The sequence below is a fragment of the Oncorhynchus mykiss genome, chromosome 30 (assembly GCF_057628025.1).
Source record: "Oncorhynchus mykiss isolate SJ-2025 chromosome 30, ASM5762802v1, whole genome shotgun sequence".
Lineage (NCBI taxonomy): Eukaryota > Metazoa > Chordata > Actinopteri > Salmoniformes > Salmonidae > Oncorhynchus > Oncorhynchus mykiss.
Genome location: NC_143051.1, coordinates 2,659,716 through 2,677,540, shown reverse-complemented (window position 1 = coordinate 2,677,540; position 17,825 = coordinate 2,659,716). Strand labels below are relative to the sequence as shown.

General features: G+C 46.8%; 1 protein-coding gene across 1 annotated transcript; it reads left to right on the top strand.

The window, feature by feature from the left end:
* Positions 1-461: 461 nt before the first annotated feature.
* On the top strand, positions 462-11,124 carry otud6b (OTU deubiquitinase 6B). The gene is made up of 8 exons (XM_036970804.2): positions 462-804; positions 1,770-1,918; positions 5,963-6,067; positions 6,261-6,408; positions 8,787-8,951; positions 10,287-10,348; positions 10,616-10,722; positions 10,908-11,124. Exons 1-8 carry the CDS (start codon positions 729-731, stop codon positions 10,990-10,992), a joined length of 897 nt encoding a protein of 298 aa, XP_036826699.1. The 5' UTR covers positions 462-728; the 3' UTR covers positions 10,993-11,124.
* The last annotated feature ends 6,701 nt before the right edge of the window (positions 11,125-17,825 follow it).

The following is a 17,825-nucleotide window of genomic DNA, read 5'->3' as shown; positions in this document are numbered from 1 at the left end:
GCACAAAATAAATCCAATCAATGAACGATCTATTCTGTTTTATTCTATTCTGATCTATGTTTAACAGATAATAAAAACACACTCAAAGGACCTCTGGATGATATAGGTGTGTTTTCTAAAACAATGTGGTTTGGTCCCAGCAAAAGAGAATACATTATTGAAGATCTGCTACTTCTATCATTTTCACCTCCGTTACCAATAACATATTAAATCAGATCGATCATATCTCTACTAGCCATAACAAAAATATTAATTCAAATCATTCTGTGATTGATGTTGAAGACAGTATTTTTTTTAGACGTATTTGTTATTTTAATTAAGTTTCACTGACGTTTTGCTCATTGCCAATTCCATATAATCGGATATAATCGATCTTTGAGAAACCAACGTTTTAAAGATTCCTGAAAATAAGGAAATCGAACCTAAGTTGAACCTGAAACAGCGATTTTGGACTTTTTGGACAAAAATAAAAACGTTATTCGACTAGAACCTAAAGGCCCTAACAAATCAACTAAGGAAACTGTTGCGATATGATGACCAATAATATCGCGATACTTCAGTACCCGGAAGTGGATGGTGCTCAACACGTTTCAATTGTAATGGATGGCCAGCTGACGTAAACTTGTATCTGATATCAATAATGTTCCGATTCTACATAACAGCAAAACCATAACGTTGAATTGGATATATATATGTTACAGTATTTATAAAAGAACAAAAATACAGTCATGGAAGATGTAACGATAGAGACAGCCGAGGAGATCTTAGCCAAGCAACATCGCAAGGAGAAGAAGGACCTGCAAGGTTGGTAGCTAGATGTAGTGTTATGATTTACAATTTGTCTTTGCTAGCTAGCCACTTTGACAATGACTGTTTTAATCATTTGCAATTCAACATGTACTGGTAATCACGCTGTAGCATCCTGAGTGGGATAGATATGACATGCAGGCTGTTATGACCGTATGACTGCTGTAGGCTGTTATGACCGTATGACTGCTGTAGCATGTTGTTATGACCGTATGACTGCTGTAGGCTGTTGATATGACCGTATGACTGCTGTAGCATGTTGTTATGACCGTATGACTGCTGTAGCATGTTGTTATGACCGTATGACTGCTGTAGCATGTTGTTATGACCGTATGACTGCTGTAGGCTGTTGATATGACCGTATGACTGCTGTAGCATGTTGTTATGACCGTATGACTGCTGTAGGCTGTTGATATGACCGTATGACTGCTGTAGCATGTTGTTATGACCGTATGACTGCTGTAGCATGTTGTTATGACCGTATGACTGCTGTAGGCTGTTGATATGACCGTATGACTGCTGTAGCATGTTGTTATGACCGTATGACTGCTGTAGGATGTTGTTATGACCGTATGACTGCTGTAGCATGTTGTTATGACCGTATGACTGCTGTAGCATGTTGTTATGACCGTATGACTGCTGTAGGCTGTTGATATGACCGTATGACTGCTGTAGCATGTTATTATGACCGTATAACTGCTGTAGGATGTTGATATGACCGTATAACTGCTGTAGGATGTTATTATGACCGTATGACTGCTGTAGGCTGTTGTTATGGACGTATGACTGCTATAGGCTGTTATGACCGTATGACTGCTGTAGGCTGTTGTTATGGACGTATGACTGCCTTAGGCTGTTGTTATGGACGTATGACTGCCTTAGGCTGTTGTTATGGACGTATGACTACTGTAGAATATTGTGATATGTTAAAGGCGGACATAAACCACTCATAAATGTTTCAGCTAAAATCCAGAGCATGAAAAATGCTGTCCCCAAAAATGACAAGAAGAGGCGTAAACAGCTGACTGAGGACATTGTGAAGCTGGAGGCAGAGCTGAATCAGAAACACAACGAGGAGCTCCAACAACTGGACTCGTCAGGAGAGAAGATGGTAACTGTTGTCTACATATCAGCCATACTGATGACCAATCAAATCTGTTGTCGACATATCAGCCATACTGATGACCAATCAAATCTGTTGTCGACATATCAGCCATACTGATGACCAATCAAATCTGTTGTCTACATATCAGCCATACTGATGACCAATCAAATCTGTTGTCTACATATCAGCCATACTGATGACCAATCAAATCTGTTGTCTACATATCAGCCATACTGATGACCAATCAAATCTGTTGTCTACATATCAGCCATACTGATGAACAATCAAATCTGTTGTCTACATATCAGCCATACTGATGACCAATCAAATCTGTTGTCTACATATCAGCCATACTGATGACCAATCAAATCTGTTGTCTACATATCAGCCATACTGATGAACAATCAAATCTGTTGTCTACATATCAGCCATACTGATGACCAATCAAATCTGTTGTCGACATATCAGCCATACTGATGACCAATCAAATCTGTTGTCTACATATCAGCCATACTGATGACCAATCAAATCTGTTGTCTACATATCAGCCATACTGATGAACAATCAAATCTGTTGTCTACATATCAGCCATACTGATGAACAATCAAATCTGTTGTCTACATATCAGCCATACTGATGACCAATCAAATCTGTTGTCTACATACCAGTGGTTATATACTTTAGTAGTAGGCCTTCTTGGTAACCCAAAGGTCACTGGTTTGAAATCCTGGAGCCGACAACGTGAAAAATCTCACCACCTGTGCTCACATGAATGTTTTGATGATTGTACTTAAGCTCGTTCAGAGCTAGGGGGGAAAGCTCTCCAGGTCCCTGCCCCTGCTGCTTGGAATGAGCTTCAGAAGTTCCTGAAATTACAGAAGCTCGTTCCTTTAAGTTAGTTTAAAGGTTAAACACTATGATGGAAAATGAAGTGGGGGGGGGTCAATGTTTTGACTCCTAGTTGCACCACACTTTCCCAACCCAACTTTCTGTTCAATGTATGTTCTCTTAACTGTAGTGCTTTGTGTTTTATGTTGTGAATGTGTCTTCAGCGTTGTTTTCTGCTATTTTGGCCAGGTATCTCTTGGAAAAGAGATCGTTTATCTCAATGCGACTAACCTGATCATAAAAATAATAAGAAACTTGATCAAGGCATTTAACCCCAATTTCTCTAGGGGCGCTTGACAATGGTGACCCTGGCTGCGACTCAAAGTTATTATAGTAAACAGAAAAAATGAAACCAAAACTATTCATGAAGAAACTATTTGGTAAACTGAAATAAAAATAATTAACAAATCCGCTTGAAAACTACAACGATACTGAAAATATATCTTTGACTCAAACTAAATAAAAATCATCATGAATTATGTTGCATGTTAGAATTGTACCTGAAGTCTAGAAGAAATTCTAATGGGGTTTCAAAGGTGTTTTCAATTATAATATTTTTTGGGGGGGGAGTTTAAGGTACTTCATCTGGTGAGTAAATAATTATGTGTCCAGAAGATGGCGATGTTTCCTAGCTTGTGCATCACTATCACTACAGGGGAAATCGGCTAAGTAGCTAAATTCTTCTTACATGTGCTACTCAAGTTAAAAAGCATTGGATTGTTGTGAACATGTATGAGAGAGTTTCCTTATACCATAATGATTTGCACTGGTCTTTTATTTATAGGCACTATTCCTTTTCAAATCAAAGTCACATTGAGATTGACATTATTAATAACCTATCCTATCACCTGACCCATCACCTGATGTCATACCGAAGACTATCTGTATACTGACAAGAGGCAGGAGTCAATACTCTAATAATGGGAATAAATGTCCGCAAAGGCAGAAAGCAGGCGGGAGGAGGTGGGAGCAGGCTGTAACATTCTAGCCAATGAGAGGGCAGATTTGCATGTGAACAACAGGCACAACTCCGATCAAATGTTTTTTTTCCTCGAAGATGCCACGTGCGATCACTTATATCATTACGTGCGTTACAACCTAAACATTACCAAACGTCTATTCAATCAAATAAGCCACACGTAGCAAATTATCAATTACATTTTATGTTGACCAAATTCATCACTCTCTTATTGACCTGCATTCAAAAAATCTCCAATTCCGCTGGTTAACGCTGTATTTTCGGCGGACAGATTTTTTCAGAGCGGTCAAATCTCTATGTTCACCTCTTCCTCTCTGGTATTACTGCCCCCCATTTGCAAGACATTCCAAAAAAACTACTTCCAATAATAAAACGAATAGAAATAAAAACTCATATAACACAACACTATAATAACCTTTCTGTGACCCTTCTCCCTGATAACCTTGCTGTGACCCCACACCCTCCCTGATAACCTTGCTGTGACCCCACACCCTCCCTGATAACCTTGCTGTGATCCCACTCCCTCCCTGATAGCCTTGCCGTGACCCCACACCCTGATAACCTTGCCGTGACCCCACACCCTCCCTGATAACCTTGCCATGACCCCACTCCCTTCCTGATAACCTTGCCGTGGCCCCACACCCTGATAATCTTGCCGTGACCCCACACCCTCACTGATAACCTTGCTGTGACCCCACACCCTCCCTGATAACCTTGCCGTGACCCCACACCCTGATAACCTTGCTGTGACCCCACACCCTGATAACCTTGCCGTGACCCCGCTCCCTGATAACCTTGCCTTGACCCCACACCCTCCCTGATAACCTTGCTGTGACCCCACACCCTGACAACCTTGCCGTGACCCCACACCCTCCCTGATAACCTTGCTGTGACCCCACACACTCCCTGATAACCTTGCTGTGACCCCACATCCTGATAACCTTGCTGTGACCCCACTCCCTCCCTGATAACCTTGCCATGACCCCACACCCTCCCTGATAACCTTGCCGTGACCCCACGCCCTCCCTGATAACCTTGCTGTGACCCCACACCCTGATAACCTTGCTGTGACCCCACACCCTGATAACCTTGCTGTGACCCCACTCCCTCCCTGATAACCTTGCTGTGACCCCACACCCTGATAACCTTGCCATGACCCCACTCCCTCCCTGATAACCTTGCCATGACCCCACTCCCTCCCTGATAACCTTGCCATGACCCCACACCCTCCCTGATAACCTTGCCATGACCCCACTCCCTCCCTGATAACCTTGCTGTGACCCCACACCCTGATAACCTTGCTGTGACCCCACACCCTGATAACCTTGCTGTGACCCCACTCCCTCCCTGATAACCTTGCTGTGACCCCACACCCTGATAACCTTGCCATGACCCCACTCCCTCCCTGATAACCTTGCCATGACCCCACACCCTCCCTGATAACCTTGCCATGACCCCACTCCCTCCCTGATAACCTTGCTGTGATCCCACACCCTGATAACCTTGCTGTGACCCCACACCCTCCCTGATAACCTTGCTGTGACCCCACACCCTGATAACCTTGCCATGACCCCACTCCCTCCCTGATAACCTTGCCATGACCCCACACCCTCCCTGATAACCTTGCCATGACCCCACTCCCTCCCTGATAACCTTGCTGTGACCCCACACCCTGATAACCTTGCCATGACCCCACTCCCTCCCTGATAACCTTGCCATGACCCCACACCCTCCCTGATAACCTTGCCGTGACCCCACACCCTCCCTGATAACCTTGCCGTGACCCCACACCCTCCCTGATAACCTTGCTGTGACCCCACACCCTGATAACCTTGCCGTGACCCCACACCCTCCCTGATAACCTTGCCGTGACCCCACACCCTCCCTGATAACCTTGCTGTGACCCCACACCCTCAGGGAGTTGGGATATGTGAGGAACACATTTCCATTTCACACTTGAACAAGTGTCTTAACAGGGCAAATATAAGCACCCCCAAAATGATTCATTATAATTATAACATATTTGTGTCTGTGTGTGAATATCATGTTATTTTTTACCTGTTATTTTATTTCATGGGATCATTATTGTCATCACCGGCCACAATCTTCAGTTGTAGATAATCACACAGATAAAAAACTTGTCGTGTTTTAATAACAGAAATATATATACCTCCTTCTCTAAGGTGGACAAGGTTGTGAATGGAGTAGAGTCCCTGGCTTTGGAAGGAGAGGAGGAGCAGAAAGATGCCAAACAAGGGGGAGGTCCATCCAAGGCACAGAAGAGACGGGTGAGCTCTACAGCATTGTGCCAGTACATCTTTACGTATTGCCATTCAATAAGCCCTAAACTCCTGCTGTTTTTTGTCAAATTCTCTCATTTACCAGGTGCAATAAGATGAGATTCATGTAATCCTTAATTTAGTTTCCCATTGGAGTTCAAGTCCCATGTATGTCCTCCCTGCGCTCTCTGAACCCTCCCAGGACAAGAAGGCAGCCGCGGAGAAGGAGAGAGAGCGTCGTATAGCGGAGGCTGAGGTGGAGAACCTGTCTGGGCTGCGACACCAGGAGGGACTGAAGTTGTCCCAGAAACTGGTGGAGCGCCAGCTGCAGATCAGGGAGATTTCCTCAGGTAGGACCCGCAGCGAGGTGGGGTGTAGGACCCGCAGGGGGGGGGGGGGGGGGGGGGGGGGGGGGGGTGTAGGACCCGCAGGGGGGGTGTAGGACCCTACAGGGGGGTTGTAGGACCCGCAGCGAGGTGGGGGTGTAGGACCCGCAGGGGGGGGGGGGGGGGGGGGGGGTGGCGGTAGGCCCCGCAGTGAGGGGGTTGGCGGTAGGACCCGCAGTGAGGGGGTTGGCGGTAGGACCCGCAGCATGGGGGGTGGCGGTAGGAACCGCAGTGAGGGGGGGAGGCGGTAGGAACCGCAGCGAGGGGGGGGTGGCGGTAGGAACCGCAGCGAGGGGGGGAGGCGTTAGGAACCGCAGTGAGGGGGTTGGCGGTAGGACCCGCAGCAGGGGGGGTGGCGGTAGGAACCGCAGTGAGGGGGGGAGGCGGTAGGAACCGCAGTGAGGGGGTTGTCGGTAGGACCCACAGTGAGGGTGGGCGGCGGTAGGACCCGCAGCGAGGGGGGGTGGCGGTAGGAACCGCGGCGAGGGGGGGTGGCTGTAGGAACCGCAGCGAGGGGGGGTGGCGGTAGGAACCGCAGCAAGGGGGGGGGGGGGCGGTAGGAACCGCAGCGAGGGGGGGAGGCGGTAGGAACCGAAGCGAGGGGGGGGTGGCGGTAGGAACCGCAGCGAGGGGGGGAGGCGGTAGGAACCGCAGCGAGGGGGGGGTGGCGGTAGGAACCGCAGCGAGGGGGGGAGGCGTTAGGAACCGCAGTGAGGGGGTTGGCGGTAGGACCCGCAGCAGGGGGGGTGGCGGTAGGAACCGCAGTGAGGGGGGGAGGCGGTAGGAACCGCAGTGAGGGGGTTGTCGGTAGGACCCACAGTGAGGGTGGGCGGCGGTAGGACCCGCAGCGGGGGGGGTGGCGGTAGGAACCGCGGCGAGGGGGGGTGGCGGTAGGAACCGCAGCGAGGGGGGGTGGTGGTAGGAACCGCAGCAAGGGGGGGGGGGGGGCGGTAGGAACCGCAGCGAGGGGGGGTGGCGGTAGGACCCGCAGTGAGGGGGGGTGGCGGTAGGACCCGCAGTGAGGGTGGGTGGCGGTAGGACCCGCAGTGAGGGTGGGTGGCGGTAGGACCCGCAGTGAGGGTGGGTGGCGGTAGGAACCGCAGTGAGGGGGGGTGGCGGTAGGACCCGCAGTGAGGGTGGGTGGTGGTAGGAACCGCAGTGAGGGTGGGTGGCGGTAGGAACCGCAGTGAGGGGGGGTGGCGGTAGGAACCGCAGTGAGGGGGGGAGGCGGTAGGAACCGCAGTGAGGGGGTTGGCGGTAGGACCCGCAGTGAGGGGGTTGGCGGTTGGAACCGCAGTGAGGGAGGGTGGCGGTAGGAACCGCAGCGAGGGGGGATGGCGGTAGGAACCGCAGTGAGGGGGGGAGGCGGTAGGACCCGCGGTGAGGGGGGGTGGCGGTAGGAACCGCAGTGAAGGGGTTTGGGGTAGGACCCGCAGTGAGGGGTTGGCGGTAGGACCCGCAGTGAGGGGGTTGGCGGTAGGAACCTCAGCGAGGGTGGGCGGTGGTAGGACCCGCAGTGAGGGGGGTTGGCGGTAGGAACCGCAGCGAGGGGGGGTGGCGGTAGGAACCGCAGTGAGGGTGGGCGGCGGTAGGACCCGCAGTGAGGGGGGTTGGCGGTAGGACCCGCAGTGAGGGGGTTGGCGGTAGGACCCGCAGTGAGGGTGGGCGGCGGTAGGAACCGCAGTGAGGGGGTTGGCGGTAGGACCCGCAGTGAGGGTGGGCGGCGGTAGGACCCGCAGCGAGGGGGGGTGGCGGTAGGAACCGCAGTGAGGGGGTTGGCGGTAGGAACCGCAGTGAGGGGGTTGGAGGTAGGACCCGCAGTGAGGGGGTTGGCGGTAGGAACCGCAGTGAGGGGGGGGAGACGGTAGGACCCGCAGTGAGGGGGTTGGCGGTAGGAACCGCAGTGAGGGGGGGAGACGGTAGGACCCGCAGTGAGGGGGGAGGCGGTAGGACCCGCAGTGAGGGGGGGAGGCGGTAGGACCCGCAGTGAGGGGGGGAGGCGGTAGGACCCGCAGTGAGGGGGTTGGCGGTAGGAACCGCAGTGAGGGGGTTGGCGGTAGGACCCGCAGTGAGGGGGGGAGGTGGTAGGAACCGCAGTGAGGGGGTTGGCGGTAGGAATCGCAGTGAGGGGGTTGGCAGTAGGACCCGCAGTGAGGGGGAGGGGGGGTGGCCTGGCGGTTAGAGAATCAGGCCAGCAAATGGAGGGTTGTTTCAAATGAGCAAGGCACTTTCTTAGGGACGTGTGTGTCTCGGCGGGGGTGGGGGGGGGGGGGGTTCGGGTCGTGAGCATAAAGACTCCATTTCATTCCCTGCAAGTTAATGCTAAGGAAACCCTCCCTCAGATGGTCACTGTATGTACCGCGCTGTGGAGGACCAGTTGGGGCAGCATGGCTTAGGTCTGACCCTGAAGGACCTCCGGGCCCAAACCGCTCAGCACATGAGGAGCCACACAGACGACTTCCTTCCCTTCCTCACCAACACCAACACAGGGGACATGTACACGCCTGGTGAGGACGAACTGTTCTGTTCACTACGGGGACGGTTTAGTTAGACATTAAAGGGGGGTTTCCTCAGACACAGAGTAAGCCTGGTCGAGAACTAAAAAAAAAAACACGATCAGGGGCAAGAACCTTTTATTGAAATAGCTTTTCAGTTCAGGACATAACTTAATGTGTGTCTAGAAAACCGTCTCTGTGTTTGATGTTGATGAGGTTTTGAATGGGTGATTCCTCACCAAACTAGAAAAGGAAATATATGATTTTCATGAAATGTAATCCGGCAAAAGCATTATTTTGTAGGAAGGATTCTTTTTTGACATTTTGTATCTTAAAGCATAATTGAGAAATAATTAATTGACGTTGTATTTGGTGCATTTTTGGCCTTACCCAGGCTATAATGCTTCATCTATAGATGCTACAAAGCAACAGTTGTTATGAGGGGGTGGCAGGTAGCCTAGTGGTTAGAGGGGGGGGGTAGCCTAGTGGTTAGAGGGGGGGGGTGGCAGGGTAGCCTAGTGGTTAGAGCGTTGGACTAGTAACCGGAAGGTTGCAAGTTCAAATCCCTCAGCTGTCGTTATGCCCCTGAAAAGGCAGTTAACCCACTGTTCCTAGACCAGTTAACCCACTGTTCCTAGGCCGTCATTGTAAATAAGAATTTGTTCCTAACTGACTTGCCTAGTTAAATAAAGGTTAAATAAATAAAATGAAGCTTTTTACCACTTGCTCTGTAATATGATTAGTATCAATAACAACTTTTCTTACATAAATATATTCAGCATCACTTGTGGTCCCTCTGCTGAGTCACTCCAGTGTATGATCACTACCTCTGTGTGTTTCCAGATGAGTCACTCCAGTGTATGATCACTACCTCTGTGTGTGTGTTTCCAGATGAGTCACTCCAGTGTGTGATCACTACCTCTGTGTGTGTTTCCAGATGAGTCACTCCAGTGTATGATCACTACCTCTGTGTGTTTCCAGATGAGTCACTCCAGTGTATGATCACTACCTCTGTGTGTGTTTCCAGATGAGTCACTCCAGTGTGTGATCACTACCTCTGTGTGTGTGTTTCCAGATGAGTCACTCCAGTGTGTGATCACTACCTCTGTGTGTGTGTTTCCAGATGAGTCACTCCAGTGTGTGATCACTACCTCTGTGTGTGTTTCCAGATGAGTCACTCCAGTGTGTGATCACTACCTCTGTGTGTTTCCAGATGAGTCACTCCAGTGTGTGATCACTACCTCTGTGTGTGTTTCCAGATGAGTCACTCCAGTGTGTGATCACTACCTCTGTGTGTTTCCAGATGAGTCACTCCAGTGTGTGATCACTACCTCTGTGTGTTTCCAGATGAGTTTGACAAGTATTGCAGTGATGTGGCAGACACGGCCGCCTGGGGTGGACAACTAGAGGTACTTTAAAAAAAACTTATTTCAACTTTATTTAACTATGGCGAGTTAATCCATTCAATCACTTGATCAATTTGTTTTTTTTATCAAAGGACCCAACAGAGCACCTTGTGTCATAAACGGTTTTATAATGATTTATACATGATCTATAAACTGTAAATTTACCTTTACAAACTACTTATAGTCAGCGTACCTTACTGTAAAATGGTACCAAAATGGGGTCAAATATACTCTGTGATTCATGTGTGCTGTTACTTTGTTTCCTAACAGCTGAGAGCTCTGACACAGGTCCTTCAACGGCCAATAGAAGTGCTCCAAGCTGATTCCCCAGCTATAATGATTGGAGAGGAGTTTGACAAGTCACCCATCACCCTTATGTTAGTACCATGTTAGTTAACCTCCATTCGGTTAGCACCATGTCAGTTAACCTCCATTCTGTTAGTACCATGTCAGTTAACCTCCATTCTGTTCTGTTAGTACCATGTCAGTTAACCTCCATTCTGAAAAACAAATGATTCAAATGATGGATTGTGCCATTAATTGTTTGCGATTTGTGTTTCAGTTACATGCGACATGCGTACAGACTGGGAGAACACTACAACTCAGTGGAACGTCTGAAAGACCCTGCTACTCAAGAGGAGACCTGAGGATCTCATTAAGTTCCGTTATAAAGAATGATAAAGTCAACTACACCGAATGAAAATGTAAACACAACGTGTAAAGTGTTGGTGTCATGAGCTGAAATAAAAGATCCCAGAAATGTTCCATACGCACAAAAAGCTTATTTCTCTCAAATTTTGTGCACAAATTTGTTTACATCCCTGTTAGTGAGCTCCTTTCCCAAGATAATCCATCCACCTGACACGTGTGGCATATCGAAAAAAGCTGCTTATACAGCATGGCCAGTACACAGGTGCACCTTGTGCTGGGGACAATAAAAGGCCACTCTAAAACGTGCAGTTTTGTCACACAACACAATGCCACAGATGTCTCAAATTTTGCGGGAGTGTGCAGTTGGCATGGTAACTGCAGGAATGTCCACCGGAGCCGTTGCCAGAGAAGTGAATGTTAACTTCTCTACCATAAGCCGCCTCCATTTTAGAGAATTTGGAAGTACGTCCAACCGGCCTCGCAACCTTCAAACCACGTGCATGGCGTTTTGTGGTCGAGCAGTTTGCTGATGTCAACGTTGTGAACCGAGTGCCCCATGGTGGTGGTGGGGTTAGGCTAATGGGTAGGCATAAGCTACGGACAACTAACACAATTTCATTTTATGGATAGCAATTTGAATGCACATACCGGGCGGGACGAGATCCTGAGGCCCATTTTTTTTTTTTTTTTTTTTAGGTATCTGTGACCAACAGATGCATATCTGTATTCCCGGTCTTGTGAAATCCATAGATTAGGACCTAATGAATTAATTTCAATTGATCGATTTCCTCATATGACCTGTAACGCCGTAAAATCAAGGACACTGTTGCATGTTGCGTTTTAGATTTTTGTTCGGTTTATCTATTTATTTATCGGTGTTATCAGATTTACAGGTTTACTGTCTAAATGAAGGGTTTGCCATCCATGGAATTTGATGAGAGAGGCAGAGGAGACTGAAAATAATTCCACCTAACTCTGTGGCGACTGAGAGAGTCGTTTGCCATCACAGTGAGCTGAGGAAGAATTGGAAGTAGCTTTTCCTTCATCGGATCTTGTGAATACTCCTGAAATCACCACGGAAATGTTATGTATTAAATATCGCTTTTTGGTGGTGTGATGTGCTGTTATTTCCTGTGACTGCAATATCAAAGGCCGATTGTCTTGTGTGTTGTGAATGCTGATGGACAATACAATTATCAAAATGGTTTTCAACTTAGTTTCATTTCCACTGGAAAGACATAAATGTAATTTAAAAAAAATAATAAACCAGAACATATTGTCATGTTGAATGTCCAATGTGCCAATTTGAGGCATTTTATTTCCCATTGATCGGGACACATTCAGAGGTTTAGCTCTTATAGCAGCTAGAATGGTTCTGAAGTTCAGACGAAACCAGAAGTAAACAGAAAAATAATATCCTAAAATAGAAACTGATTTCCAGCAGTGTCATCAAGCGTCTTGTTTCCATGGGAACCTGCCTCCCTTTGTGGGAGTTTTTTTTTTGTATCCTGTGTACCAAATCATGGCTAACCATCTGGTTATCAGACCTTTGAAAGCTAATTCCCAAATCGGTTCCAAGATTAACGCAGTACACTGACTGTATAAAACGTTATGAACACCTGCTCTTTCCATGACATAGACTGACCAGGTGAATCCAGGTGAAAGCTATGATCCCTTATTTGATGTCACTTGTTAAATCCACTTCAAATCAGAACACCTTAAATAGCCATCACTATCAGCTACCACCCGGTTACTCAACCCTGCACCTTAGAGGCTTCTGCCCTATGTGCATAGACATGGAACCACTGGCCACATTAATAATAGAACACTAGGTCACTTTAATAATGTTTACATACTGTTTTACTCATCTCGTGCCTTTGGAAAATATTGGATCGGGTTCAAGTCCGGGTTCTGGCTGGGCCACTGAAGGACAGTCATAGACTGTGCCCCCAGGAGGGAAAGAGGTTGGGCCATCCTAGAAATGTTTTAGAGTATTATAATATATACCATTTAGCAGATGCTTATATCCAAAGCTACTTAGTCATGTGTGCATTCAATTATATATATATATACAGTGGGGAGAACAACTATTTGATACACTGCTGATTTTGCAGGTTTTAACACTTACAAAGCATGTAGAGGTCTGTAATTTTTATCATAGGAACACTTCAACTGTGAGAGACGGAATCTAAAACATAAATCCAGAAAATCACATTGTATGATATTTAAGTAATTAATTTGCATTGAATTCGGTATCATTGAAAGCGAAGACCGACAATCGCCAAAACATCTATTCTATAACGACATGAATGAATGTCACTCTGAACTACCCATTCTAACCATGAGAGAGAGACTCCAACAGAAACAAACTTTTCAACAGAAACCCAGACGACACACTGAGCGTAAATATATATATATATTGATTGCAATTGTTCCCGAATGAGTGAGCGTTCATGTGCAAAGGATTAGCATTTCAATTGTTATAATTATCAACTGTGTGTTGTCTTATCTCAGTCGACCCCCACTTCCCTTTTGTGCACCTAGCCGTGATGCCGGTTTATCCCACTAGGGAAACTCCGTTATCATTTCCTTGTAACTATCTACTGTTTGTTTATGCATTTCTGTGAATTACTTAGTTAGTAAATAAATGATTTAAGACAATTGATGTATGGATGACTCATACTGAAGACTGGGTTCATGCAGATGTTCTTTCAATCCAATATTTATTACATGCATGTCCACCAGGTGGCAGCAGAGGACCACAGTAAGAGACCAGACTCCTGACACAATATCATAAGGCCAAAACAATGAGCTAGGTTGGCCAGAGAGCTAGGTTGGATGGAGAGCTAGGTTAGTCAGAGAGCTAAGTTGGACAGAGAGCTAGGTTAGCCAAAGAGCTAGGTTGGATAGAGAGCTAAATTGGAGAGAGAGCTAGGTTAGTCAGAGAGCTAGGTTGGATAGAGAGCTAGGTTGGCCAGAGAGCTAGGTTGGATGGAGAGCTAGGTTAGTCAGAGAGCTAAGTTGGACAGAGAGCTAGGTTAGCCAAAGAGCTAGATTGGATAGAGAGCTAAGTTGGACAGAGAGCTAGGTTAGTCAGAGAGCTAGGTTAGATAGAGAGCTAAGTTGGACAGAGAGCTAGGTTGGATAGAGAGCTAGGTTGGACAGAGAGCTAGGTGGGACAGAGAGCTAGGTTGGATAGAGAGCTAAGTTGGACAGAGAGCTAGGTTAGTCAGAGAGCTAGGTTGGATAGAGAGCTAGGTTGGACAGAGAGCTAGGTTAGTCAGAGAGCTAAGTTGGACAGAGAGCTAGGTTAGTCAGAGAGCTAGGTTGGATAGAGAGCTAGGTTGGACAGAGAGCTAGGTTAGTCAGAGAGCTAAGTTGGACAGAGAGCTAGGTTAGTCAGAGAACTAGGTTAGTCAGAGAGCTAAGTTGGACAGAGAGCTAGGTGGGACAGAGAGCTAGGTGGGACAGAGAGCTAGGTGGGACAGAGAGCTAGGTGGGACAGAGAGCTAGGTGGGACAGAGCGCTAGGTGGGGCAGAGCGCTAGGTGGGACAGAGCGCTAGGTGGGACAGAGAGCTAGGTGGGACAGAGAGCTAGGTGGGACAGAGAGCTAGGTGGGACAGAGAGCTAGGTGGGACAGAGAGCTAGGTGGGACAGAGAGCTAGGTGGGACAGAGCGCTAGGTGGGACAGAGCGCTAGGTGGGACAGAGCGCTAGGTGGGACAGAGCGCTAGGTGGGACAGAGAGCTAGGTGGGACAGAGCGCTAGGTGGGACAGAGCGCTAGGTGGGACAGAGAGCTAGGTGGGACAGAGAGCTAGGTGGGACAGTGAATATAGAGAGTTTGCCGTTGTTCACTCTGGAAAATGTACATGAACACACTTAAAACAATATAAGTATAGTAACCACTTGTATTCTATTGTATATTCAGAGGATGGTATATTGTTTTGTATTTTCAGATATATATATATGGTATTGCCATATTATAAAAACAGACTTCTTGGCTATTGCATTACTCATTCAGTTAAAACACATTCCTCAGCGTATTTTTAATACTCTATACATGAGATAAGGTTGTATACATTTCTACACATTCATTTCCTCAGTGGTATTTCTATCCTCTGCTATTCTGTCATCCTCAGCATACGTTGATCTATCTCACAGAAAGCTCATCTTCATGGCCACCTCCTCTATTCTCTTTCCCTGAGGCCGACGGGCATCTGTTCTCTTCCAACCTGAGAGAGAGACTGAATTCATTTCCCATCTCTGCCTCCAGAGTGGAGAGAGAGAGAGAGAGAGAGCTCAGCGCATTGTAGCAGTCTGCAGGCGGCGTCCCAAATGGATTCCTATTCCCTATAAAGTACACCACTTTTCACCAGAGCCCTATGGAACCTGGTCAAAAGTAGTGCACTACTTAGGGAATAGAGTGCTATTTAGGACTTAGCCTCTGTCTAAGGACAGACAGACAGAGTTGGGTCTGGCTCATGAATTATGCATAAGGTTTAATTGCAAACCCAGAAACTAATGCCTTTAGACTGGTTAACAGCAGGGGAACCATACATCTCTGCAAACTGAATGAAAAATCATTTAGGGGGGAAAAAAAAGAAAATAGGCCACTAATTGATGAATAATTAAGGCCGTGCATGGAAGGACGGCTCGGAGCTCGGAGTTACATCGCATAATTGTGACATTTTGTTTCAATCAATTCCAAAGTGCTCGTCGGGTTAGGAGGGAAAGTGCACTTAGGAGAGAGACGGCCTTGACAGAGGAACAGAGAGGATGTCCAGTTGGAATGAAAGCCTGTCAGGGTCTTAGTCATATTTAATGGCTCTTAGAATCAGGGGGGGGACACTTTTAATTTGACCCTTCACTCACTGTCCTACATCTGTCAAATGCCATCACTTCCAAGGCCATTGTAGGTCCAGTCAAGCAGCAGTTTCCTTTAATGGTCAGCTTCACATACAGTAGCAGTGCTATGGTTTGTCTCGGTTGTTTTTGAAAAACCAGTTAGAGAGTGTCCAAAATAAGACAGCAAAACACGGCTGGCATTGGAGAGACCACATCTGTTTTTATGTGTGAGAGACCACATCTGTTTTAATGTGTGAGAGACCACATCTGTTTTAATGTGTGAGAGACCACATCTGTTTTAATGTGTGTGTCCTGGAGAGACCACATCTGTTTTAATGTGTGTGTCCTGGAGAGACCACATCTGTTTTAATGTGTGTGTCCTGGAGAGACCACATCTGTTTTAATGTGTGAGAGACCACATCTGTTTTAATGTGTGTGTCCTGGAGAGACCACATCTGTTTTAATGTGTGTGTCCTGGAGAGACCACATCTGTTTTAATGTGTGTGTCCTGGAGAGACCACATCTGTTTTAATGTGTGTGTCCTGTGTCTGTGTGTGTCCTGTGTGTGTGGGTGTATGTCCTGTGTGTGTGGGTGTGTCCTGTGTCTGTCCTGTGTCTGTCCTGTTTGGGTATTTTTGTGTGTGCACGCTCATGTCAAGTATAAAATTGCTGTTGCAACAACAGAATAGATAGTTTACCATTGGATTAGCCAGGACAGTATGCCACGCCCTTAATCAACAGAATAGATAGTTTACCATTGGATTAGCCAGGACAGTATGCCAAGCCCTTAATCAACAGAATAGATAGTTTACCATTGGATTAGCCAGGACAGTATGCCACGCCCTTAATCAACAGAATAGATAGTTTACCATTGGATTAGCCAGGACAGTATGCCAAGCCCTTAATCAACAGAATAGATAGTTTACCATTGGATTAGCCAGGACAGTATGCCAAGCCCTTAATCAACAGAATAGATAGTTTACCATTGGATTAGCCAGGACAGTATGCCAAGCCCTTAATCAACAGAATAGATAGTTTACCATTGGATTAGCCAGGACAGTATGCCACGCCCTTAATCAACAGAATAAATAGTTTACCATTGGATTAGCCAGGACAGTATGCCACGCCCTTAATCAACAGAATAGATAGTTTACCATTGGATTAGCCAGGACAGTATGCCACGCCCTTAATCAACAGAATAGATAGTTTACCATTGGATTAGCCAGGACAGTATGCCAAGCCCTTAATCAACAGAATAGATAGTTTACCATTGGATTAGCCAGGACAGTATGCCAAGCCCTTAATCAACAGAATAGATAGTTTACCATTGGATTAGCCAGGACAGTATGCCACGCCCTTAATCAACAGAATAGATAGTTTACCATTGGATTAGCCAGGACAGTATGCCACGCCCTTAATCAACAGAATAGATAGTTTACCATTGGATTAGCCAGGACAGTATGCCAAGCCCTTAATCAACAGAATAGATAGTTTACCATTGGATTAGCCAGGACAGTATGCCACGCCCTTAATCAACAGAATAGATAGTTTACCATTGGATTAGCCAGGACAGTATGCCACGCCCTTAATCAACAGAATAGATAGTTTACCATTGGATTAGCCAGGACAGTATGCCACGCCCTTAATCAACAGAATAGATAGTTTACCATTGGATTAGCCAGGACAGTATGCCACGCCCTTAATCAACAGAATAGATAGTTTACCATTGGATTAGCCAGGACAGTATGCCACGCCCTTAATCAACAGAATAGATAGTTTACCATTGGATTAGCCAGGACAGTATGCCACGCCCTTAATCAACAGAATAGATAGTTTACCATTGGATTAGCCAGGACAGTATGCCACGCCCTTAATCAACAGAATAGATAGTTTACCATTGGATTAGCCAGGACAGTATGCCAAGCCCTTAAACAACATAACAGTTATTTCAGAAAGAAAACACCACGTAGAAATATGTTTAAC

Coding starts and splice junctions, on each gene's coding strand:
- otud6b (XM_036970804.2), top strand. CDS start 729: ATGGAAGATGTAACGATAGAGACAGCCGAGGAGATCTTAGCCAAGCAA. Junction 1,919..5,962: donor ACTCGTCAGGAGAGAAGATG/GTAACTGTTGTC, acceptor TCCTTCTCTAAG/GTGGACAAGGTTGTGAATGG. Junction 10,349..10,615: donor CCTGGGGTGGACAACTAGAG/GTACTTTAAAAA, acceptor GTTTCCTAACAG/CTGAGAGCTCTGACACAGGT.